This window comes from Diadema antillarum, unplaced genomic scaffold, assembly GCF_040938485.1.
Source record: "Diadema antillarum isolate AM-2024a unplaced genomic scaffold, OU_Dant_1.0 seq00000155_RagTag, whole genome shotgun sequence".
Classification (NCBI taxonomy): domain Eukaryota; kingdom Metazoa; phylum Echinodermata; class Echinoidea; order Diadematoida; family Diadematidae; genus Diadema; species Diadema antillarum.
This window is the reverse complement of record NW_027271227.1, coordinates 954,251-980,599: the sequence shown is the minus strand read 5'-3', so window position 1 is coordinate 980,599 and position 26,349 is coordinate 954,251. Positions and strand designations below refer to the sequence as shown.

The following is a 26,349-nucleotide window of genomic DNA, read 5'->3' as shown; positions in this document are numbered from 1 at the left end:
AATGGCAATTAATGCCCTTCATGTGTGCTCAAGAACCTGGAAGGGCAAAGCTAATGAAGTGTACATAGTCTCGTTTCACAGAAATATGAAATGGAGTGCATCAATACGTCAATATTTGAAAAGGAAAGTGATTGGATTCCATAGTGTTCATGCTTAGAAGCAGCATTTCATTCTATGCGTTGCGTGAATCTCCCATCTTTAAAAGGTTTTCGGTGCACTTCGCAAACGGAAATCCATTAATTTACTCACGTCTGTAACACGCGTATCCATGGTAACCGTCCCTGCACACGCATCCGACGTTGGGGTCGCACTCCATGTTTCTCGGACAGGGAATTTTACACTTCGATTCTGCGTGGCAGGTAAACAAAAAATAGTAACTTAATACAAAACGCAACAAAACATGGGGTTAACCCTTTCTGCGCCAAAGACTTTGACCAGTGTATATATAACGCCATGGAGTTTTCTCTACCAATTCTCTACTAATCAGTAACATTACATCGTGAGGCAAATCTTAAGAAAGCAACAGCGTCATGTTTTCACATTCTAAATGAGATTGGACTATCACTGAATCTATGGGGAACAACTAGAAAAGGGGAAGAGGCATCAAAAGAAAATATGCTATTAACAGGAAGGAGTCGGGAATTCATGGCACTCAGGAGTATAATCAGGAGATATCGGAAGGGGGAAAACCAGAGTGTAAAGTACTTAGAGAACTTAAGTTGTCAAACCACAGCGGTATCACTCAATATTTGCAACTTTCTGTAACATGAACGGAATTCGCTCCGATTATTGCAAACACACTTAAAGTGTACTGAGTATTTATCATACCGTAGGGGATTGATATTGCTGTACATACACTGAAACTGAGTACCATAGTTAAATTCTTTTATCATTGGCAAATGCCCTAGTTTGCATGTTGCCCAACAATCAATGTATAGGTGATATCCAAATGTGGCAATACCGTATATCTTTATACGAAGTTGAAGAGCGCACAAAACCTAAATAAAGATATCAACCAAACACACACAGATGAAAGAACAAACACGCATTTCAAATAAAAAATGTTATATTCTCCTCATAATATGCGACTGACCTCGACACGTGATGCCGTCACCATAGTAACCGTCGGGACACTTTCCGCACGAGAACGATCCAAAGCCCTGCACCGTGCAGTTGACTCCAGGAAAACAGGGATTGTCCTTGCACACATTCTCCATGATGGAACAAGTAGAGCCTGGTGAAAGATGAACAAAGACGGTTTGGATACAAACCCAGACACACATAAAAGGGTATAAGATACAAAAGATGAACCCATCTTCTGAAGAAAAGATGACAGTCATCTATCCTCACACTTCCCTCCTTTGACATGACATGACAAGATAAAGTTATCAGAGGGGTGCTTCACAAAGCTGTTCTTAAAGTTACGAACGACTTAAGAACAACTGGAACATGTTCTAACGTGCCATACTTACCAGAATTTCAACAATTCAACACAGGAAGTGATCACCTGTCGTTCTTTAAGTCGTTCGTAACTTTAAGAAAACTTTATGAAACACTCCCCTGGACTATTTGTAACAGTTTTATGATTTTCCACGTACGTCGTCAGTGACTCATGATGACAAGGGCAATCTTGGTCTTGACCTCAACCACTGCATCATTTTCCCATTGAGATTATTCAATTCATCTAAATCAGTTGGCAATCCACTTTTAATCTTCAGAATGTTTTACGATGCAATCAAAGACGCTTGAATATATTGCCCGTTTACCGTCGAGTCAATGGTCAGTATGTGTTGAGGCTAATCTAATTAGATAGCCCATCTATCCTAAGGACCCGGGTTTGAGTTATCTGGCAGCAACGAATATAACATCCTTCAGTCATTGTCTTATCTTTCGGTTACTTCTTCTTCTTCTTCTTCTTCTTCTTCTTCTTCTTCTTCTTCGTCGTCGTCCTCCTCCTCCTCTCTCTCTTTCCTTTTTTATGTGCCTTTGAGCTTTCATTACCCTCTTGCCCTGTTCATTTCTCCTCTTCAAAACTTACAAAACGTCTCATTCGGTTCCCATTTCCTTTATCTTTCATCTAGAGAGTTTAAAACGGGGAAGGGGTGGGTACCACGAATTGAATCCCACGAAAGATCATACACACACGCACAAACACACTGGATTACACTCGCATTGTGCGCATGCACATTTCATATGCACATGGTCTGATCATCAAGCGCAGAAGGCGACAATATCAAAATCTATCCACAGTTTACTAAAAAAATTGGTAACACACCTGTGTAACCCTGTTCACAAAGGCAAATGAATCCATTCACGTTGTCGACACATCGCCCATGCATGCATGGGTTAGACACACAGCTGCCGGGTCCAGGTGACATATCAACGCTGCACAGCTCGCCCGTGAAAGGCGAGGGACAGGAACACAAGTACGGCGTAGGATTCGTCAGAACGTTCGATTGGGAAGCCGGCAAGCACTCGCCGCCATTTTGACATGGGCAGTCCAGCACGGTTACCTGACCAAACAACAAGGAGTCAGACATTCATTGTGCAACATTCACATAACAAGGGACCAAAGCGCCTTCATGGTAAACGTTCGAGGTCAGGTAAAATAGTTTAATACTTCAGAGAAATTTAAAGGTAAGGAATATAGAGAGAGTGCATTTCTTACGATCTTACACCTAGTAAAAGGGTGTCATGCAAACGTGAAAGGTATTGGGCACTACCTGTTTTTCCGAGGAATACCCTGTTATGTAATAATTTTGGTGAATGCTGTATTACACAAGCCTATACACGATGTGTCTTCTCCATGAAAACAACAGTATCGTAACTGCGACTTCGATACGGGATTGGCGACATGAGAGCAAATATTGCATACTATACTAAACCACGACAAAAACGAATGACGTTTGATTGTGAGTAGACTATTCCTCTGATCTGTATGTCGTTACCAGCATTATATCTACTTTTTCATTTGTATGGCAAATTACATAGATATGGCTCGCAAAGTTGTGTTGACTAAAGAAGTTACAAACTTTTTAGCTCCTCATACCAACGAAGTCGATATCCCAGTGTTCAAGGTATCGATGATCTAAACGTCCTTTTCAACTTTCAGAAGTTCTCAATTACAATGTACATAGCCAACAGCGGCAATTACGAAATATAGAACACGTGAAATGTCTCTCATGTAGAGTACATACCAGCATACTTGCATTTCATGCTTTCATATAAGAGTACTGTTCACTGTATGTAGGGAATAATATGAAAATCATCTTCATTACCACACGAAAGATCTAAAATTACTCTTGTATTTCTCATCGCCACAGTTCCTTAACATTCAGAGAGAATATCTAAATGAACCAATCAAACACACAAACATATTGTGACGTCATGCTGTTTGAGAGTCTTGTTAAGTCCAGAATACAAGCAGACAGCAAAACGACACATGCAGAGAAATCAGCTAGATTGCAAAGCTATCCGTCTCGCTGTGGTATACCTGTAATTCGAAAGCCACACTAGCGCCACACACGTCCGTCAGACGCACAGGGATGGTAAACTCGCCGGGAATGTCGGAATACCAGGACAGTCTTCCGAATGTAGAGATGTTGACCTGGAACGGTGCACCCGGAGCGTGGTCCTGCACCGTGAACTCGACAACCTCTGCTGCCGAACCGTCGGGGTCGATAGCGTCGAGCTGGTGGGTGAAGACTCGCCGCGTGAATGTTGTCAAGTGTGTGTCGACACCCAGCACAGGAGGCACGTTGTCTAAACACAGTAAAAAAAACCCCACAAACACGCAAATTCAGACAACGGGCAAAAACGAAATAAATTCCCGAACAAAGAGAGCAACATAAAAGGAGAAAGTTTCACATGGTCTAACATAAAAATCAAAACAAAAATCAAGCCTGGAAAATAGTTGAATTCAATAAATGTCTACTTGTCGCTCCCAAACCTTGAAGGTTAGGTTGCCGACTGTTTTCTTATTCATCAAACATTAAAATGCTGAATGGTGGGGATCTGTGCTCAATAAGATTAAAGTTAGTGTGTGAAAAATCAGTATTATGCACAGTGTGGTGATTTGTGTAGTGTATAGCGGAGTGTCACAAAGATCAGTGTTTACAGAGCTGCGGTACTTACCACCCTCCTGTATGGCTCTGAGTCCTGGGTCACTTACAGACACCACCTACGACTCCTGGAACGTTTCCACCAACGATGTCTGCGCTCTATCCTCAACATCCATTGGAGCGACTACATCACAAACCTGGATGTGCTTCAACAAGCAGGGATCACCAGTGTCGAGGCCATGCTGTTGAAAACGCAGTTGCGATGGGCAGGGCACGTCACGAGAATGGAGGATCACCGTCTACCCAAGATCACTCTCTATGGTGAACTCTCCACTGGGAACCGTAACAGAGGAGCACCAAAGAAGAGGTACAAAGACTCTCTGAAAAAGTCTCTATCTACCCGCAACATCGACTATCGGCAGTGGTCATCCCTTGCCGCTGACCGAGGGTCCTGACGACAAACAGTCCACCAATCAGTGTCCTCCTTTGAGAACAACCGTAGGGCTACTCTCGAAGAAAAGCGAAGAAGGAGGAAGAACCGTGTTGCCACAACACAAAACCCGGACTTGTCATTCCCTTGCAGCCGTTGTGGTCGATTGTGCCTGTCACGAATTGGCCTCTTCAGCCACCAGCGAGCTTGCTCCAGACGTGGACGTCAATGCCCCTAAATCTTCGTTTACGAAGCAAAGCCAAGAAGAAGTGGAGTGTAGTGTGGTACGGGCAAGTGTTACGAGTGTTGCAGTGAAGTGTGGAGTGTTACATTGTAGTTTTAGTGTAGTATGTACTTGAGTCAAATGCGGTGGGCGTGGTAAGTGTAATAGGAGGTGGAGTATATAAAACAAATATCAACTGTTCCGACGAGTGTGGTTAAAACTTTTTGCCCAGAAGTGATTTCTAAAAAGTGCTATGCCACGGGAGGAAGTCGAGGGGCATAGCACAGTCGAAAAATCAACGAGGGCAAACAGTCTAACCGTGGCACGAAAAGATGCAGTCAATATAACTTTTATATACCGCATCCCCTTTAACAGTTTGAAACAATTATGCTATTCTATAGAAGGCATTTATTTTGTACTAAGTTTGTCTACCGGTCAGACAAAATACATTATTAAAGTAAAATTTCACAATGTGCAATAGATACACTCGCGCATCTTTAATACTAGCTGACTGCCGGGCAGTTTAGCAAAAAATAGTGACTGCACCTTTGACCAATCAGAGGCTCAGAAACTCCTAGAATCTTTAAGTAAGTTATAGAAAGGGAAACGTCCGCTCTTCTCCATAAGACCTCAGAAGTAAACCTATCCCTGTACGAGGCTGTACAGACTGAAGTGGCAGAGTTTTCTGCGCGGACAGACCTTCCGATATTGACCACTCGTCCCGACTGACCAGTGGCCGGCACTGCTTGCACCGATCCCTGTCGTTGTGCTGACCAGCTGCAAAACACCGTCTGTCAATGATGCATGCGTTCTCCTGTGGGGAAAGTAAGCAGATTTGGAATTACTGACCAAGATTGCAGACACACAAACGTTCAAAGCAGGTACTATTGCGGCATGGTTGTCTACCATAGATCTCTACCCCGAAGATGGTAAAAATCAGCGAGGTGTACATGTTCGTGTGATTAATTCTCAGTAAGGTCTGGTAATTAGCCCAATACCCTCTTCTACTCTTCTACTGTATTCTAGTAGGCGTCGGTACAAAATATCCACTCAGTCATTATAACCGTGCGGTGCCCTCAAGATGTTATACTTGTTATTTATACATTATTCATTTGTTCATAATATCTGCCTTTGGACAGATGACAACTTATAAGGGGTATGTATACTTCAAATAGGCAACAAAACAACGATAATACACTAATATTCACTGAAGTCAATGGAAAAAAAAAATTGCATCAGTTGTTCCTTGTTGGATATTCTGGCTATGAATTCTCGGTCATTGCTGCGTTGACAGCGATTAACGCGGTCCGATTGTATCTTCTATGTGAAAGCTGTTTAAAGACTCCTACACCTTACACACTGAACAGAATTGAAGCCTGGGCCCTGTTTTATGAAGAGTTATGGTTGATTATACAGTTGATTTCTATGGTAAGTCTACGGCAGTCTGTGTGGAAAGGAAATTTATAATCGATTACATCTTTTGATAAAACGGGGCCCTGATGTGTCAAGTGCGCTTACCTTCACAATGCATGCACCGAGCCAGTTACACACGTGACAGGTGGAATCAAAGTGGATCAACGTCATGGTGTTACTCGGCGAGGAGCTGGCGTACATCACCTGCCCAGCAAGGAGAATGGAATGCGATATAATTAACTCTCTAAGAACAAAATGTCATTGGCATTGTATTAGAACAGGTTGTCTATTGTATCAAGAGAGTTAACGGAGAACAGCACATGAGCGTCATCATTGTGGAAAGGGGGACTATTGCATAAAGTAAACGGACACATCCACACCAGAATCAAAACCACAAATTCAATATTAAAGTTTGCACTGTGGAAGAGTTTACATGATGAACTACCATTTTAACCATGCGCCAGTGATAACCTACGAGAATGCATGATGAAAATTATCTTGAATTACAGCGTTGCGGGATATTATTTTTTATGTGAAATATCTGGAGTAGAGCGGGCCTATTCAAAGAAATGTATAGCAACCAGTTATACAGCAACATATGGACACTTAACTGTTTTAATGCCAATTACAATTTCGAAAGGCACGCTCCATGATACCAATAATAGTTCGGTGATGTGCGTCTACTATAAACTAGCCAGTCGACCCTCACTATTAAATCTCTGGACGGTTTTTACCTGAACCTCCCAACGCATTGTGCCGTCTTCATTTGCAGCGCCCTCTATTGTTGGTACATTGCACAGAACTGTCTTTCGGTTGACGCGTATTGCAATGGACTGGGCGTAGATTACAGAAGATACATCGTTGAGTCCGTCCTTCGGAGTGAAAGTCACAAAATATAACACTCTGGAGATCACTTCTTGAAATTTACGATGCGTCATTGTACTTCACGTATCATTCTATGTTCATTTGATAAAGACTTAATTACAGAATGCATCGCCAATCTACAACATACAAAGTACAGGGGGATGATAATGTAATAACAGCCCTGCTCTTATTGAGAAAAAAAAATCCCACCATCATTTTCGTCAACATTCATTTCTCCGTATTCTAGCTCCTTGCATTTCATTTTCTGTCATTGCCATAATTAGATGATGGTAGAATGGTGGTAATAATCATCTTCATTGTATGTTTTTCATAAGATTGCTTCAAACCTGGCCTCAATTATACTCGTCCCCTGCTCGTCCTGATTATACAATTTGGTGGAAAAAAAAACCCAAACAAACAGATAGTTCTCAAAAACACGGAACAGTTCAAGTTATATAAATAAAGACATCTCTAGTTATCATCGCTTTCCAAGAGCTCAGTCCATCTTTGGTTCCGTTGTAATCCGTTTTCTTGGGTTTCTTGTTCAATTAAAGACTGAAGCAGGCGTCAAAGGAATCTTCCGCTGACTCACTCTTCATTGCTCTTAAGATATCAAAATGGGGAGCAAACCGCACAAACAAGTACGTACCTTCACCAGCGAAAAGAGACACGTGACCGACTTGCCCTCGCGATATTCGCGTGCCGTGATTCGAACCGAGTCGCACCGCTGTGTTCCCCGGTCGCACAAACCGTTGTTCTCGAGACGTACGATTTGCGGAGCGGCTCCTGTGGGACAGAGAGGGACAGACACGTACAGAGTGAGACAAACACACACTAAAATGAGACGAGACAAGCACTGGTTCCCAACCGGTGAAAACCGTGTCATTTCTGTCACTGAGCTCTTGGTGAGTCAGTATACAAATGATGCACAGGACAGAGTGGATCGGTGAGTTGGAGGCGCGAGTTTAACTTTGGAACTGTTTAAACCCATGAGCGCAACGAGTGGGTTTTAGACTGTTCCGACGTTTAACAAGAGCATCCAATTCTGATTGATCCACGAAATAGGCCTGTGCATCATTTGTGTTATAAAATGGCCCCATAAATTCATGAAATACAACCATTTTCCCCATAATGCATCCGGTACACCTACAACACTGTACAAGACTGAGCCATGCGTTCGGATTTTACCGGACATATGCCGGACGCATGGCCATGCAGTCGGATTTTACCGGACGCATGGCTCAGTGTGGATCAGTAAAAATCAATGCATGACAATTGACCAATCAGACTGCAGAGATTCTAAAGCCCATTTCATAATTACGTCTTACCTCGCGGCATCTGGGTTTGCAGGATTTCATGAATATGAAACTGATGCCTATCTATCTGTGAATTCACAAGATTTTCAGGTACATCTCTTGAGAAGCATTTTTCAATAGAAATGCCTATTGGAGGGGAAGATAATGTAGGAAAAAAGCGGAAGAGAACATTTCACATCCGTAGGAGAATATGACATTGTGACACACACGCCTTTCCACATGCCCCTCTAGTCGTCAGAATTAAGTACGTTAAATCACATATATCACTGTACTGTCTTTTTCATCTTTCGAAGAGTTGATAGATCAACATTGGAAGAAGTCCATTTCGTTGAAATTTGTGGATGAACGACGAGAAAGTGAAGAAAAATGGCAGCTAAGAAACCTGCCGGAAAGCTCAAGCAAGGTGACGGACCATGGGCTAACCGACTACGGGCAGCATCTCCGGTCAGTCACAACCAAGGAGACCCTCAATGTGCAGGTGATCAGCCAAGTGAGACATTTCCATTGACCATGGACTACGTGACAGAAGCCTTGCAATCCCAAATAAAGGAGGCATTGTGCTGCGACGACGTTCTCCAAAAGCTGAATGACGTGATCTCGGCCGCCATATTGGACAAAGTGACACAAAGTGTGTACCAAGCAATCTCGCTGGACCTTGAGCAAGTTAAGGCCGAACAGAAATCGATGAGCGAGCAACTGAAATATCTGGAAGGGAACCTCAAGAAGGTTCAGAATGCACTCGATGAGCAAGAGCAATACTCCAGGCGAGAATGCCTCCGGTTCTATGGTATACCGGAAACAGCCGACGAAAACACTGACAACCTCATCATGGACGTCGTCAAGACCCACCTGGACATCTCACTCGACCCTACATGTATCTCCAGAAGTCATCGCATCACACCGAAACCCAGAAACGGAGTTGAAGGAGAGAAACCCGGACCAAAACCGATCATAGTCAAGTTTGGATCATACAACGCTCGGCAGACCGTCTTCAACGCCAAGTCCCGTTTCAAAGGGAGTCCCATCTTTGTACACGAGGATCTCACATCACACCGAAGGAAGCTTGTCCACGCAGCAAAGGACAGGTCATCAGTGAGATGGGTGTGGACCAAGGACGGGAAGATCACAGCGCTTGTCAGAACCGAAGGAATGAATGACAGAAGAGTCACCATCAGGAACATGGCAGACATTGAGAGACTGCGATAGGACATGACTAGCATTGGTAAATATGACCGGTAACCATAAATAATGAAATTAAAGTATCCATGTATGATGTGTAACAAAAGTGTTAAAAATAACCAAAATGCATTGTTATGTTCCGGTTGTCTTAGGTGGTGCCATTTGAAATGCACTCCATACAGCAAGGAGGTCTTTGTAACTGACAGTGATTGGTTTTGTCGTTTTTGTTGTTTCCAGGAATTACCATTTCATGCTGGCAATGATATGGCAAATGTATCTGAAAGTGAAGAACGCACGCATAATGACAGTCATAATGACTCCAATACAGTTGGGCAGTTACATGATATTATGAAGCTTGATGGGGAAAAAAGAAATATTATGTCATTACATTTGGAAAAACAAATACAGAAACTACGAGTAAGTCCTGGGCTGAAAGTTGCTCATCTTAACTGTGCTTCTCTCACGAAGAATATTGATGAACTCCGACTATTTATGTCAAAGTCGAACATTCATGTATTAACGCTAGGCGAAACTCATTTAAATGAGCTTATTGATGACAGCGAAATTGCATGTAAAGATTATTCATTGATACGGAAAGATAGAAACAGAGCAGGTGGCGGTGTGGCAGCATATATACGGAGTGATGTAGATTATACACTGAGAAGTGATTTAATGAATGAAGATCTGGAAATGCTAGTGATTGAAATAAAGCCTGTAAAGGTGAAGTCATATTTTATTGTTTCATGGTACAGACCGCCTAACGCAAACTTGAATGTTTTTAAGTTGTTTGAATTGGTATTACAGAGAATAGAAGACCTAACTCGAGAATGTATTTTATTAGGGGATATGAATTGTGATGTAATGCCGGAAAATAAACCATGGCAAACAAAACAGTTACTTGAGTTGACGGAAGGCTTTGGTTATGTGCAATTAGTTAATTCGGCTACCAGAGTTACGGAAAACACCTCGTCAACGATTGATTTAATCATGACAAATACTCCAGCTAAAATTGATACTGTTGATATTTTACCCATGTCTCTGAGTGATCATTATCTTGTATATTGTGGCTGGGGTAAAAAGTGTGTCAAAAACAAAGTTGAACACAAATATAAGATTTCTCGAAATTTAAAGAAGGTTGATTATGGTTTGCTAAAAGAAGATATGTCTATGGAATCGTGGGAACACATCATGAATGAAATTAATGTAGAGGCAGCGTACACTGCTTTTGAAAATACAATACGACTGGTGATAGACAAACACGCTCCCCTAAAGAAAAAAAAAGAGTTAAAAAGAAAGAATCGCCTTGGATTACTGATCAAGTCATCTCACTTATAAAGGAAAGGGATAATCAGAAGCGTTTGGCAAAGAAATCAAGCTCACCTGTTGACTGGGAAAAATACAAGCGTCTGCGAAACAAGGTTACCGCTCAAATTCGTAGAGCAAAGAGAGAGTATATTACCAATAGTATTAAAAACAGTAATGGTCAATCTGACAAGGTCTGGAAATCGTTGAACTTTGTTCTCCCGAAGAAATGTGAAACTGGTAGAATAACACAAGTAAAAACAGAAGGTGGAGAAATGTTGGGTAAAGAAGAAATAGCTGAATATTTTAATTCATATTTCATTAATGTTGGTAAAACAATTCAAGAAAATGTTGAAGATAGTGAGTATGCAGATGACTGCAGGGACATGTTGTCCCAAAACATAGACTCGGAAAATATTTTCCGTTTTATGGATATTGAAGAAAACGAAGTACTGAAACATTTACATAATCTTGCTACTGATAAGGCCTGTGGTTTGGACAATATACCTGCACTTATCTTAAAGTCCATTGCTGAATATATCTGTAAACCTCTTACTTATATTTTTAATCTGTCGATGCACCAAAACAAGGTTCCGTTGGCATGGAAACGGTCTCGCGTCACGCCCGTATACAAAGGTGCGGGTCAAAGATCGCAGGTTAACAATTATAGACCAATATCAATTTTACCAGTGATAGCGAAAATTATGGAAAAACTCATATTTGATCAATTGTACAAATATCTTCAAGAGAATGGACTTCTGGCAGTACATCAATCAGGATTTAGACCCAAACACTCAACAATGACGGCCTTAATCAATGTAACTGAATACTGGCTCAACAAACTTGACCAAGGAATGTTTGTGGGCGTAGTCGCATTGGATTTAAAGAAGGCATTCGACACAGTAGACCATGCTATTCTATTACGTAAGATGTGTCAGTATGGCCTGTCTGATTCAGTGGTTGAATGGTTCTGCAGCTACCTGACAGATCGCACCCAGTGCACAGTTGTCAATGGGGTTCAATCTAGACCAAAGACAATTAAGTGTGGAATCCCCCAGGGTTCAAATCTAGGTCCCTTACTGTTCATTTTATATATAAATGACTTACCATTGTGCGTAAAGAATAGTATGGTTTCTCTCTACGCAGATGACACCTGTCTGTATTACTCTTGTAACAACATTGATAGATTGGTGACAGTTCTAAAGGAGGAATTAGATAGAATAAATACATGGCTGTGTAAAAATAAGTTGGCACTAAATGCCCAAAAATGTGAGTTTTTATTGATTGGGTCGAGAAGGAGACTCAAGAGTATTTCAGTTCCTTGTGTAAAGATTAAGGACACGGTCATTAATCGGGTCACGCATATCAGATACCTTGGTGTACACATTGACCAGTACTTAGACTGGACAAAACACGTTGAATGTTTGCAGAAAAAACTGAACAAGAGCTTGTATTTACTGAAAAGAATCAGACCTTTTATCACGCAGCAAATGGCAATGATATTCTATAAAACCATTATTCTGAATCAGATGGATTATTGTAGTCTCATATGGGGGAACATGGCAAAAACATATTGTGAAAAACTACAGAAAATACAATTTAGAGCACTCAGAGTGGTTATGCGGGTTGACTGGAAATTTCCAAGTGAAGCCCTATGTCAGTTGATCCAAACAAAGTGTAATGATAGCATTGATCGACTTTCGGATAGACGCGATAAACAGTTGCTATGTATTATGTATAAGATTGTAAACGAAAACATGCCTTCACATATAAATGAATTATTTATGTACAGACAATATTTGTATGGTTTGAGGAAGACAACCCTCCAGCTAGATGTACCCAAACCAACCACAAATTTTAAAAAACAAAGTTTCTCATATCGTGGTGCCGTAATGTTTAATAGTTTGCCAAGCGATGTTAAACAAAGTGTTTCTTTAGCTGCATTCAAAAGTGCAATAGATACGTTTTATACAAAGGTAGGATTTTTAAGATAATTACTTGCAGTTTTATGATGAGTATGTGTATTAAGTCTATATATTTGAATGGTCCCACTTTATTTTCTTTTATTTTTTCGTTTCTTTTTCATTTATCACATGTTTGTATATATATGCATATTTTTCTTCTTTTAATGCGTAAGTGATTTTATGGTATTATTTCAGTATAAATTGTAGTATTCTTTGATGTGTCGTTGATTTTATAGTGTATAATAATTGTGTTTGTTTTTATCTATTATGTTATGTATACTAAGTATAAAATGTTGTATTATGTTACTTTGATCTGTTTTTACCTCTTCACGGACTCACTGAAGAACAGCCATTGGCTGAAGTGAGTGACCGTGTCGAAATAAAATAAACTGAAACTGAACTGAACTGAATGACCATTGTAGGGTAGTGTATTTTGGGGCACTGATTTTAAAGGTTGCTGGAAACAAGGGAATTGACCATTGGGTCGGCCGCCATCGTGAATTCCAACATGATCGTCATGACAAAATAAATCAGTGCCCCAAAATACCCTTGGTATGTTCATACTCTTCGCTGGAAGTGAACATCTTTTTTCACATCTGCCCCATTATATAGGACATCTCGAATGTAAAGAGGGGGGAGGGGGTTTGTTGCTGGAAGTAGGGGAAACACGGAGAGAGAAAAAAATAAAAGGAGAAAACAAAGATAAGATCCTAAACAGTTTTGATGTGTTCTGTTTGGTGCACAATATGTGTATGTTCTTTATTACTGTCATTATCAATATCTTCTCGATAACTGCAAAGTATAATCACGACGCTCTCACCATTTGTCCATCTGCAGTCCGGCGCTTCGTAGCCATTCTCGCAAATACAGCCGACTTCGGTGCAGACGCCATGCCCGTTGCATTCGTTCGGGCAATTCAGCGCTCTCAGCACGCCCTGTGGAGGAAGCGCTTCTCCGAGCTCGTTTCCGGCATTGGCGTCGGGTCGCCATAGCGTCCTGTTCGACACGTAGGCCGCCTCGCACTGGTTTTCGATCAGGGGCAGCGTCTGTGAGGCCCAGGTAAGGTCCTCCGTGAGCTGAACGTCGCTGAGGCACATCTCCACTGCGTCGTCGATGTACATGTTCGTCCGCAACCCGCTCAGCCCGCACGCCGTAGCGAGGGTCGTGTTGCGTATCGTCTGCGCGCAAAATTCCCGCGCCTGCTGCCGGGAGATTCCACTCGGCGTTGGCCACGTTCCCTGAAGAGGTCGCAGGTCCGAGATCCTGTGGTCGGGTAGGAACAAGTACCCGTTCTGCGCATTCGACGGTCTCGTCGGGCTAATCCAATCAGCGGGGATATCCAAATCAAACAAATTCAAAAAGTCGAGCAGTGACGTTGGGTCAAGCGAAGAGTCAGGTGATGAGAGCTGCTGTCGCTTGCTTCTTTCTCGGAGCGATGGATTTCCGTCTCCCGAAGCATCGAATAGGGTGTCTGCCGCTCTCTTCCGTCTCCCAAACGGCGGTGGTGACTCAACCAGGTTCGAGTACGACGATGTGAGATCCATGGAATGCACGAGTTCCCGCCTGTTCACGTCGTCGAACCGTCTGCACCGAGGCATACAGCTGGTACCTGGTTGACACCCAATACTCTGAATGGGATAAAGGTCGCCGCTAGAGGGAACTATGGGTGACAGACATGAGCAGGCGGGCAAGCGTAGCTGGTACGGCACGGGGAGCGGGACGGTGTTGAACATACCACCGTTACGTAACCTAATTGATGTCAACAGAAAGAATACCATTCAAAACATTTCATTCCCTGGTCGGAAGGGATATTACAAAGGATACATAGGGCTACATCTTTAAAACAACATCCTTCGATATCAGTTAAGTTCTTGCTTAAGTTCTTATGGCTTGCCGGAAGTCCGCTGGAGGCCTGCCTGAGCGTGGGGACGGCGGGTGAATGTGGTTTGCTAATTTCTAAATTTTCTGTCCATGGGGCCTATTCGTATTTACAATTGCAATGGTCCTGTGGAAGTTATTCAATGTGCACTCGTCGTCGCCATGTCGGGCGGGCCTGGGCGGGCTTTCGGACTGCCAAGAGTTATTTTATCCTATTTTCGAAATGGAATTGAATAATTATGATAATGAATACTACTTTTCTCTGCACTATTGGGGGGGGGGGGGCTGTCATAATCAGATGCTTTTGGAGGTCTCTGCCAAACCATTTTTGGTTGGGTATATACAGTCATGTTTTGCATTAGTGGGTATTCTCGCATGTACGACCCTTTATAGTATGTTTGTTAGTAAGGAGTTATTTAAATATTTGAAAATAAAACCCATAAAAAACACAGACAAGTGTTTAAATTGTTTGTACCAAAGAAATGATTTTGTGTTGAAGTAATAACTTTGTAATTAATTTATCCTCTGTAAAATTGTGTTGCTTCGAGAAATCAATAAATTCTATGATTTGAAATCAAAAAGTTCTTGCTGTCCTCTCTTGCTTCAAAATTCTAAAAACAAACTATGGACCTCTGAGTTATGTAAAACCGCCTGCCGTGATTTTCATCTCATTTTCTTAACATGCACAGTAAAATATACATCAAAGTGATAGAGATATAGAAAAGTGAAACAGAAATAAGATATTTCGGAGTTAATAATGCAACAACAATAATGTCGCAACGACTCCCCTTGACTGACCTCCATATTTCTACGAATTCGTTTATCTGTCCGTAGCGCATCGCCATGGCGAAGCTCCGACCCGTCTGGTCGTGAAATTCGTTGTCTGGATTGCCGTCGAACGTGCCACACAGGCCGACTGTCCTATTAAAGTCGAGAGAGGGCGCCTGCACAGTGATGCTCATTCCCCAATCGGAGATGTCGGCGCGCACGAAAGCACCAGAAGAAAACTCCACCTGTAAAAGGAAAAGTAGTATGCCAAGCCACTGCTTTTTGTTTTGTTGGGTTTCCTTTTCTCACCAGGTATTAACACCTAACTTCCGAGAAAGAGGATTTCTAAAACAATAAGCTATTAAGCAATGTTTTGATTTTTGATTCATTAGTTTGATTTTGCAGTAAACATCGGTAATGACATAACACATGGACGTAATGTCTTCATAGCTATTATGCTAAACGACGCGTGATTTGGAGCCACATGTTTGTTCGAAATCAGAACATTGATTTGCTATGTGAAGAGGAGGAAGATGGTTGGAACATGAGAGGTAGAAAACAAATGCTCAACAATCTGCGATGTACCTGAGATCACATATAAAATATCATCATAACCTGCCACCATTTACTTTCTATCTCTTCCTTCTGAATAAAAATAGACTTCTTCACACACCAAACCCTGAATCCAAATCATCCGAAATATGTAGAAGTTTAATTAGAATTTTAAAAATCAAATCTTGCTTGACATAATTTTACACAGGAATGAATCGTCTTGACAAACAGGATTTCCTTTAAATTGAATATATTTATTTACATATCATTATCATAATATCTATTCGTTTACCTACTTGTTTATCTACTTGAATTCATCTATTTCATTTCAATTTATTTGCTTCAGTATTTGCTGAACCTGATGCACTTACGCGCAACAGATGCTCTTCTCTGTGCCCCCTTATCGCACGAATCCAGCCTGAACCTAATCTCAGAGCTGTCGCGAACGTCTCGGCTTAAAGTTAAATCAGCCATTAGAGGAAATTATCAACCAGTCGCCCAAAATACAGCTGACCGTCCTCCATCGCAAGGTTTTATTATTCACCCAGACTGGTGCGGAATACGATCTCCCTTCCTTCTCTCGAGAGAGAAAGAGCTGTTCGTCAGCAGCTCACCGTAATTTTAGTTCCGTTCTTCGCCTCTTTTATTTTGACCCCATCCGTCAGCGGAAGCGGACTCTTGACCCGAACTTCCGCTCGCGTCTCCAGCAGGTTGCCGTCGCACATGTCCACCGAGATGACGTCATTGTCCTCCTTAGCAACGAAGCCGCAGTTGCAGGACACCTGCTCGCCGATTCCTCCGCAGTTCCAGATGCGGCTGTGCACCTGCAGCGAGTTTACGAGGAGAGAAGGGGCCATTGACACACCGATTATCAGACCTGATTTCAATTCGGTAGCCTTGATTGGTTAAATTCACGACTTCTTGGTCATGCCACATGCCTTCTTCCTCTGAGAATTTGCTGACTTGCCACTGACGAAACCCCAAGGACCAAACAGAGTTAGACAGAACAACAAAACAAAAACATAAACACCTACAAACGTGAAACGAAAGTGTTGATTGGTGGGAAGCTATGACAGGATTGTTTATGGCCATGAGAAGACGAGACAAAGCACCGAAGATCACGCAACAATCTTCCTAGTAAAGGAAAGTAGAGATGGTGAAGACGACAGAGCTGTGAACAGGGTGAGCAGGGACGGATGGGGAAGGGGTGGACTTCACGGCATTGACATCATATTCATGAACAATGTATTATAATCTCGACGAGATCAAAGATAACTCATAAATAACTTATAAGAATGTTGTAGGGACGTTGTTAATACTCAGATATGGACATGGATTGCTGGACTGGACTTTACAAGGCCAAACACTTTATTCTGCACGTGCGTACGTGCGTGTTCACGGACAGCGTGTCTGTAATATGACGGAGAACATGTGTTTTATTTGCTCTTTTCTTTCTTTGAACGGAAGGGGGAGGGGAAATGAAGAGGGTACATACATGAGTTATCTCTGCTTTGGGGGGTAGACTTGTCAACCCACTGCGTGGCAATGATTTGACATAAGACACCCTGTAATACTCGAGAGGTATTCGAGGACACGTTCCATTTCTAATTCGCGTCTGACACAATATTGGCTTCTTGACACAGCGTCTGTTTCAAAATGATTTAACCTGAAATATGATCTTGACGTTGCGCAATGAGTAATCAGTGTCGACACGATTATCAACAAAGACTGAGAAAATGTCCACGACCTGCTCAGAGTTTGATATCGTCGTCGTCGACGTGGGATTACGCATGCGCTGACATTTCAGACAATGACGTGGAAGAGAACACCAATACCATGTCATGTCATTGTTATGAAGATGAGTTTCATGCAATGTGTCAGGCAATACATGATCTGGAGAGACGCACGAGGAGAGTGTAATATCCACTGACCATTGAATGTTGTGATTCTGTCATCATCACTCCTCATCAATCACACGCCAGCACACATTCCACTGTCAGGACTATTATCCAACCACTACCTCTTGACCAACGACATCACATAAGGCATAAGCATCGCTGACCACTTTCAAAGTAGACTAACCACATCACCTCGCCCCCTCATCCTAACATTTAACTAAATTGAACCTCTATGCAACTGCCTGTACAGACATGTAATAAATCAGAAAGATTCACCAATAAAGATCACTTATCCTCCCAACTACGATCGGGTGAAGTTCCTGTCTCTATATTGCCTCTGAGTATGTAACTCCTCCACACAATATAATACGTAAAGCGATACACCACAGAGAACAGGTCGTCGGCCTCATGCCAAAAGGGAACTAATAGTGTACAACGTATATGGTGTTAAGGCCCTTTTGGCATAAGGCCGATGAGGTGATCCATTGGAAAGAGATGTGCGGAGTGTGCAACCGGTAAATGGTACAGAGACACGGGGCCATCTCACGATCTCGACAACCACGAGTCATGCAGCGCCCGAGTCATACGGCCTAGTGTCGAGCTGGCGGACGGTTATAGCTCGTGGGCATATTTTACTTGATGTCGAGCTCATTGGCCTTGATGACTTTCAAGTATCTATTTCGTGGGCTGTATAATTTGTGAGTTGTATGACTCGTGGACTGTACGACTTGTGGGCTGTTTGACCCATGGGCTGTATGACTCGTGGGCTGTATGACTCGTGGACCGCATGACTCGTGGGTGTAGAGCTCGTGACGTGCATCCAAACATAGTACTACCTCATCATCTTGTATTTCGTGCCCCTGTAGCATGTTTCGTGGTGAGTCTTCACGGTTTTAGTATGTCAATCCTGATTGTTCATTCTCTCATAGTTTGTAAGAGAAAGTATATTAACATTAGTCGTATTAATATGAAGAGGATGTTATAGACACCGGCAAGCTCTACTTTAACGTTGCCCGCGTTGCTGGTAGTGACTTTCCATATAAATACATTCAAATGAGTCGTTGAGAACACGCGGGATTTCAATTATTCCAATTATAATGACAGTACATACTCTCTCAGGAATTTCCTATGTGCCAACATAATAAATGTTCAAATTCATGATCATAATTCATCTTTGCAAAGTCATTTACGTAAACATACGTCAAACACTTACCTCAAATTCTCGACTTAAGCTCTTGTACAGAACAAAGGTACCAGTTTTGTAGAAATCATACTTCCTGCAAAAAAGCGAGAGCAGACACAAAGAAACATCGTTTAACTTCATTGAAATTATCACAAGTACAAAAAATACACACCACACGCACTAACACAGGGTTTACACACACACATATACAACTAAAATCAAACGTAAACACGCTAATCGTTTAACTGTCGAAATGCTAGTAAAGAGTGATGTGCATGATATGATTTCTTATTCTGAAATTCAGAGCCAAAAAGGACATTTAGGGACAAAATTTCGTGTCAGCGAATAAACGATTTGAGAGAAAATCATATCATCACAGCATAATGTTTGCATCACATACCTGCATCTGTTCTATAAAAAAATACCCCCAAAACAAACATATTTGCATGAAACTTTCGTTGTTTTGTCCCATAACGAAGTCAAAACTTTATCGTGGGTTTTTGTGTGTGTGTGTGTGTGTGTGTGCATGTATGTGTGTGTGTTTTACATGGACAACAATAAAATGAACATGTTCGCAAGATGCATCTGAAGTCCGCGTTTCTCTATCACCACATTGCGAGTAAAAATGCATCCATGACAATATCTTTAGAGTCATCTCTCCTTGAGCTGCTTTATTCACTTTCACAGTTGAGAAAGCTTTCAACTTGAGAGAGCGCCTTCCTGTCGTGCGTCCTTGGGTACAAATTTGGCACGACATCGTTTTTGGCACCCTTAATGTATCTGTAAGAAAATGCTCCATATAAATATAGGGAACTGACGTACCACGAAAGAATGTCACGGTGAAGTGTGACGCTGAAGGGAATACGAAACACCTGCCAAGGGGAAAGGTGTTGGCCCATTTGTTTTTGTTTTGCTTTGTTCTTTCTCTGTCACGTTTCTGCGCATATACCTACCTGCAAAGAATGAATACCTATGTCTTTAATTAATGACCTTCACTGGTGTAAACATTTCAAAGTAGGCTAATGCTGACGCTATTTATGATGACGATGATGATGAAGATGATGATGAAGATGATGGTGATGATACCACTACTACTACGACTACTACTATTACTACTACTACTACTACTACTACTACTACTACTACTACTACTACTACTACTACACTGCTGCTGCTACTACTACTACTACTGCTGCTGCTGCTGCTACCAATATCCGTATTACCACATAATTAATCTGAATATTGATATTGATAACTGTAATATTATTTGAAATAATTACAACGGTGAAAATGAATATAAATCAGCAACACAGCAATCATAAAAAGAGTTTTGTACCTTTATTTATCATAAAAAGAAGTAGTAAAAGGAAGAGGAGGAGTGTAGCAAAGGGATGACAATGTGATAACTGTAAAACATGTAATGACTGTAAAACAAAATCTCTTAACATTGGAGGAAACGGGTGTAGATTTTCATAGTCTTCTTTCCCTCTTCTCAAGTGCGAGGTGAGAGTCATCTTTTCCTTGGAGATATTAAACATGATCAAAGACTTGTGTTCATTCTGAAAAGGAAAATAATCTCGCTGAGGAGGCTTTCAAATAAAAAAAAAAAATGTTGCGCAAAAAAAAAAAAAAAAAAATGCTGCGTAATGCCAGGAATCGGCATCTTCACGACGGTGGTTAAGAGAGAACACGAAAAGAAACGAAAGGAAGAATAGACGTTCGACCATCATTTCTCCACCAAAATATTACCAATACGTGTAATCTCTTTATCTTCCAATGAAGAATGCTCTATGGCCTTCTTGTCGACCAAACATGAAAATGCCGGCCCTTTAAAATCTTATCAATTACATGTTCCATGAATCCGCTGCCAAAATAATGGCGCGTTTTGTGGTCTTGAGTCGGAAAAGAGCGAACAGGTGGTGGTGACGGCCCCGGGGGGAACGGGAGGGCTGTTGGTGTCGGGGGGGGGGGGGGGGGGGGATGGTTCGGAGTAAAGGATGGGGATGGGAATGGTGGAGAAAGCGAGAGCTGAGGATTTTAATGATCACCTCTCAGGTGCGGGATTTACTTCAGTATGCCTTGGGGAGAGCATAATACAAAAGAGCCTCTTGATCGGTTGCGATTACTTCTGATACACCTGCATGCTCAAACAATAAACGTTGCACGCTTTCTTGAGAAGATCTCAAAGTGGTTGAAGAACCGTGAAAGGAGGGAGAGGACGGCAATAATAAAGGAAAGGCTATCAATAAAGTGAGGACAGCGAGGATGAGGTGGGAAATGAAGACGGTGTGAAAATGGATGCGAATACGTGCGCCACTAAAATGATGTGAAAAAAGACAACAATTGATCTATTTATTTCCAGCAACAGGGTGGACAGCCCTTTCAGCAAGGCTGATTTTGTTCAAAGGGGTCCACTTCTTGCAACCTACAATCTTGCAATGAAAACAAATATGTACACAATTTGTACTGCGCTGAGCATTGAACACACATAGATCACCGAGACAAATACGGCATTTTGATACGGCATGGACTAATAGGTGATGACACAACTGCTCTGGATGGGATACGCAAGAATTAAAAAATAATGAATCATTAACAAGAGTGACAACATCGTGTGCTCGACCTCTTAACATCGCCCTTTTCTTTGCTATCATCATTTTTCAAGTATCATTTCCTGCTGTAGAATCGTCGGTTATGTAGTAATAGACTGAGGCAGTCCGATAGGCAATCACGCCTGAAAAGAACGAATAAATAATGACAACCTCAACAGCGCTAAAGCAGTCACATCCACAACAAGCCGGAAACGCCGACAACAGCTCGTCGTGACCTCAACGGACAAAAGGGTCATATGTTGTTGCGTGTTTCATGTTCCAATATTACGAGAGCGACTGTTTGGATGATGACAAGTGAAGTAGTTGCTTGACATGAAGTCTTGGGCATTGCAAGATGACGTGTGAATGGTTTGCTTCCGGAATGTGGTTACCCAGGCAACGGGATAAGAAAGGACGAAGCTCTACCTTACGTGCAAGATCATCTTATTATAAGAAAGTCTTTGCACTGACTTGAAAAGCTGTTTCCATGAAGACAACATGTTCTGGTAATCGTATTGTGTATTTTGCGAGGTCTGAAATGTTTTAATGCATTTACCCTGTGCTTGTTTCCAGTGCGCAAAATATGACATGAAATGCATGACAAAACTCTACATCACACAAATTATGCTACCACTACCACAAGATTTGAGCACAAATTTCCTGCTAATAAACCGTTTATTGATCTTTTCCCTTTTTGTTTAATTTTCATGTTTCGAAGCATTTTATAGCATAATAATTATTTCTAACTCCATAGCTCCATAGCTTCATGTTAACACAATATCAGAGACTCATACAGCTCAGATTTTTTTTTTCAGACTGAAAACATTGTTTCAAAGGGGTGCACGGCACGAGTCCGACACCCATGAGTCATACAGCCCACAAGCTCGACACTAGGCAAATAAGGCCCATGAGTTCGACATTAAAAAGATGGTATAGTATTGGTTGAGGTGAGGATTCAGCCTTATACTTTTTGTGAGATACTTAGAAACCACATATGAAATAAAGAGCAGACAATCCTAAGAGGTTTTTTGGATATTTGGAGATATCCAAAAACAAAGTAAAACAAAGCGATCCCAATAAAAGGTGGGGCCAACCTTTTATTAGGATTGCTTTGATTTGGATATCTCTACCATTTTAAACTCAATTTTCATCAAATAAACTTTGAATTCGTCTTAGAATTACATGCTCTTTCATATTTCAGAAGAGGTTTCGCGTTATCTAAAAAAAAAAAAAAAAAAAAAATCATCAAAAGACGTTGGAAACCCGACGCCCCATCTCAACCAAAACTGTACCATCCCTCTAAGAATAGGCAAACAAGGCCCACAAGCTCAACACCAGACAAATAGGTCCCATGAGTCCGACACTCATTACGTCACGGGGCTTTATGTACGCAGTGTCCGTCTCGTGATGGGCCATGTTAGCCTATAGTGTCGGACTCATGGGCCTTTTTTGCTTTGTGTCTAATTCGTGGGCCTTCCTTGCCTAGTGTTGGACTCATGGGCCTTATTTGCCTAGTGTGAAGCTCATGGACTGTCTGACTCATGGACCTCTTTTCAATGTCGATGTCTCGTGGGTCGTATGACTCGTGGGTGGCGGGCTCGTGGGATGACCCCTTTTCAAAGTGCCTGTACGTGTTGGGGTTAGAACTTCCTATGAAACGTCGATGATCGAGACACGAAATTGTCGAAACACTACTTAAAAGATGGCGAGATTGTTAAAGAAAGAGACAGAATGAGAGAGAGGAGGAAGAAGAAAAAGAAGAAGGATAAAGAGAGAGGGAGACAGAGGAAGATACGAAAATGACAAGAGGGAGAGAGAGAGAGAGAGAGAGAGAGAGGGGGAGAGGCGGGGGGGGGGGGGGAGAAGGTGCGTATCAAGATTCAGATGAGACGCGCACACACGTTCGTATTAATTAACCGCGAATCAAATGTTGGGGCATGTGTTTCATCATATGCAGCCACATTTTGACCTTGTCGTGACACCTTGCCAGCAAGATTTTCTTTTTTAATCCATTATGCATCGGATATTTTTTCTTCCTTTCTATCCAAGCACAGACACTGGCCTTTTGCACCATATGTTGTCTATATACCGTCATACCGAGGGCGGTGGAAATAGGAAGTGGAAAGTGAGAAGGTGAAAGAATTTGAGGATCAATTAAAACATCCTTCCTTCTCTCTCGCCATCAATTTCCCCATCTCCAGAGGCCGTCCGATGTGATAAAATGTTTATTACTTTTTGGGTACAAACACACATACAAGACTATATACAACAGTGTAAATATGAATATAAATATATACAATCAATACTGTGAGGAAAACCTGAATCCAACAGGATGGGGTGTTTTAATGCCATTTTAGGATTTCATCATAGCATGCCTACATGTCGCTTGAACTTAACGATCATCGAGAGGAAGAGTCGAAATGATTTATTAGAGCAAAGCGCCAACTTGTTGTTTTATTCACATCCTAGATTCCCATCTACACTGTCATGACACATTGAGTACGAGGTGAGAATGAATTCGTTGGTAAGAGAAGAACGCGTAAACGCGACTTTATTTACTGAAATTTAGACATATCTAGAAAGGTTTGTGTGTGTGTGTGTGTGTGTGTGTGCGTGTGTGTGTGCTTCGTTTGCTTCTTAGCACAGGGAGAATCATTAATTGACACGAACTTATCTACTATAATAGGTCTCCTACAAGGTTGGTAAAATCGCTCTAGTCTCGTCTCTATTCGTTGATCGTTTTTAATATGAACTACTCGCACTTGGGATTAAGTTCACCGGGTGAACGTCCATGAGGTTAGACAATAACTACTTCTCTAGGGAGAAAAACATCCTGACCAAACCAAAATTGCATAATTCCATGATTATCGAAGTACAGGAAAGAAGTACAATAATATGATTATTACTATCCTACAATAACCACAGGATTTCGGCAAAGGCATATTTCGCTGCTCCACATTCGCACGGAACGGTGACTGAAAGCAAAACGGACAAAAAACAAAAGGGGGATCAGCGCCTCTTGGGCAAGAACAGACGGTGGCTGGAGAGGAAGTGTTCAAAGTCGGGAAACTCCTAAAGACTGGCGTGGCAACATAAAAAGGCCTCCAGCTGAAACCGAGCTTGCGTTAGAAATTGTGTCGGGGAAGGATGGCGGTGGCATCTGTCAACAAAGGCCCGAACAAACAGATCCCAATAAAAGGTGGGACCCACCTTAACATTACAACTTGATATCACAGCCAATATCAAAACGGATTTTCATCTGATAAACATTTTAATTCCTCTTAGAATTGTGTATGCTCATTCATACTTAATAAAAGTGGTTTCTTACGATCTCGCAAAAAGTTTAAATCTGAATCTCCACATCAACCAAAACTATACCATCCGTTAAGAGTAAGATGGTCTTTGACAAAGGCTAGGGTGGAGGAGGGGAAAAATAAAGAGAAGATTGAAAAGGATGAGGAGAGAGAAACGTGAATTCGTGGAGAAACGCAAGCAAGTAAATAGAGCACCCTTCCTTGCTAAGATGCTTTGGTTCTTCCTCTTAAAATGCGGTAAAATAGGACGTTGCGTCGAGCTCGCGTGTTCCTCATCGGGCAGCATCCGCTGACCATGCTCGTGCAGCACAGGGGGAAATTGCCCGGCGACACCTAGGTCAGATTCGTTCGCGGAGCAACCTGACGACATTTGGCGACTTCTTGGCCGGTCGCGATGAGAGACGCGCCCGGCTGCGATTCATATTCTGCGTAATCTCACCTGGGCGAATGGCAATGAAGGGCTCACTTTTGTGATCAACACGAAGATTCGTGATAATTCCAGGGGATACCCCCAATTTCCCAAATGACCTCGCGAATTGTAGAAGAAGGACGATGTGCCTCCTCTCTTTATTGAAAAACAGCTTTATTTTGTATCCTTGCTTCATAGCCCTGCCAAACCAAGGAAACTAAGAGAGAAAACAACAGATGTTCTCTTTATTTATTAACAAAGACAATGAAAACATAAATCTTTTGTCATGGCATCCATCATTCGCTGTTTTGATGACACCCTGCATTATTTCGGTTAATGTAAAGAGACCAGACGGTTCACGATTGAAATACAATTGTCATCGAGTTTGACCTTAAATGACACTGTGATGTCTACGTAGACTTGATGTCAAGGATGTTAAGAACAACATGAGCAAATATCACAGACATCAACATGTGATCTTTCTCTGACATCACAGAGAGCACCTTCACATCAGTTGAATCATTGTGAGGAGAAGTCAGTGATGTTGCGAAGCAAGTAAAAAATTCACTGCATATATTTCGAATAATTTATTTAAAGACCACTGCTTGGACATTTTGCCAGAATTCTGTTCTTCTAGCGGCCAGACAGAAGCAATGGGGTACTCTATATCACTACCCCTTTGGCACCGCGAGATGCAACGTACTTAAATACCTCGTCAAGTTTGCACACGGCCCGGTTCAATGAACTCTGCCGGTCTAATAATTACAGCAGCGGCAGATAACTTTCCATGGAATGAGGTAATTAATTTCAAACGTCGATTATCAATACACTGGGGAATTCTAAACTAAGGAAGGATGTTACGGGGGGAAACGGGACTTAACTAAACGTGGTGATCGAGGAAATCAAAGGGAGGGAATGGTGAGTAAGGAGTTACGGAAAAATAACAGGGGGATGGTGGATATGGTGAAGTCACTGCACGGAATTTATGACTTGGGAGGTAATAC

General features: G+C 41.9%; 1 protein-coding gene across 1 annotated transcript in view; it reads right to left on the bottom strand.

The window, feature by feature from the left end:
• Positions 1-26,349, bottom strand: part of LOC139727825 (von Willebrand factor D and EGF domain-containing protein-like) — a gene marked incomplete at its 3' end in the record, with an annotated part of 123,229 nt that overhangs the window by 12,806 nt on the left and 84,074 nt on the right. The window contains exons 11-22 of the mRNA XM_071638798.1: positions 19,062-19,125; positions 16,565-16,774; positions 15,429-15,643; positions 13,573-14,501; positions 7,641-7,777; positions 6,862-6,999; positions 6,233-6,331; positions 5,414-5,528; positions 3,494-3,762; positions 2,276-2,513; positions 1,094-1,234; positions 250-348 (exon numbers count right to left, since the gene is read on the bottom strand). Coding sequence (XP_071494899.1) covers positions 250-348; positions 1,094-1,234; positions 2,276-2,513; positions 3,494-3,762; positions 5,414-5,528; positions 6,233-6,331; positions 6,862-6,999; positions 7,641-7,777; positions 13,573-14,501; positions 15,429-15,643; positions 16,565-16,774; positions 19,062-19,125 — 2,654 coding nt within the window. The remainder of the gene's footprint in view (positions 1-249; positions 349-1,093; positions 1,235-2,275; positions 2,514-3,493; positions 3,763-5,413; positions 5,529-6,232; positions 6,332-6,861; positions 7,000-7,640; positions 7,778-13,572; positions 14,502-15,428; positions 15,644-16,564; positions 16,775-19,061; positions 19,126-26,349) is intronic.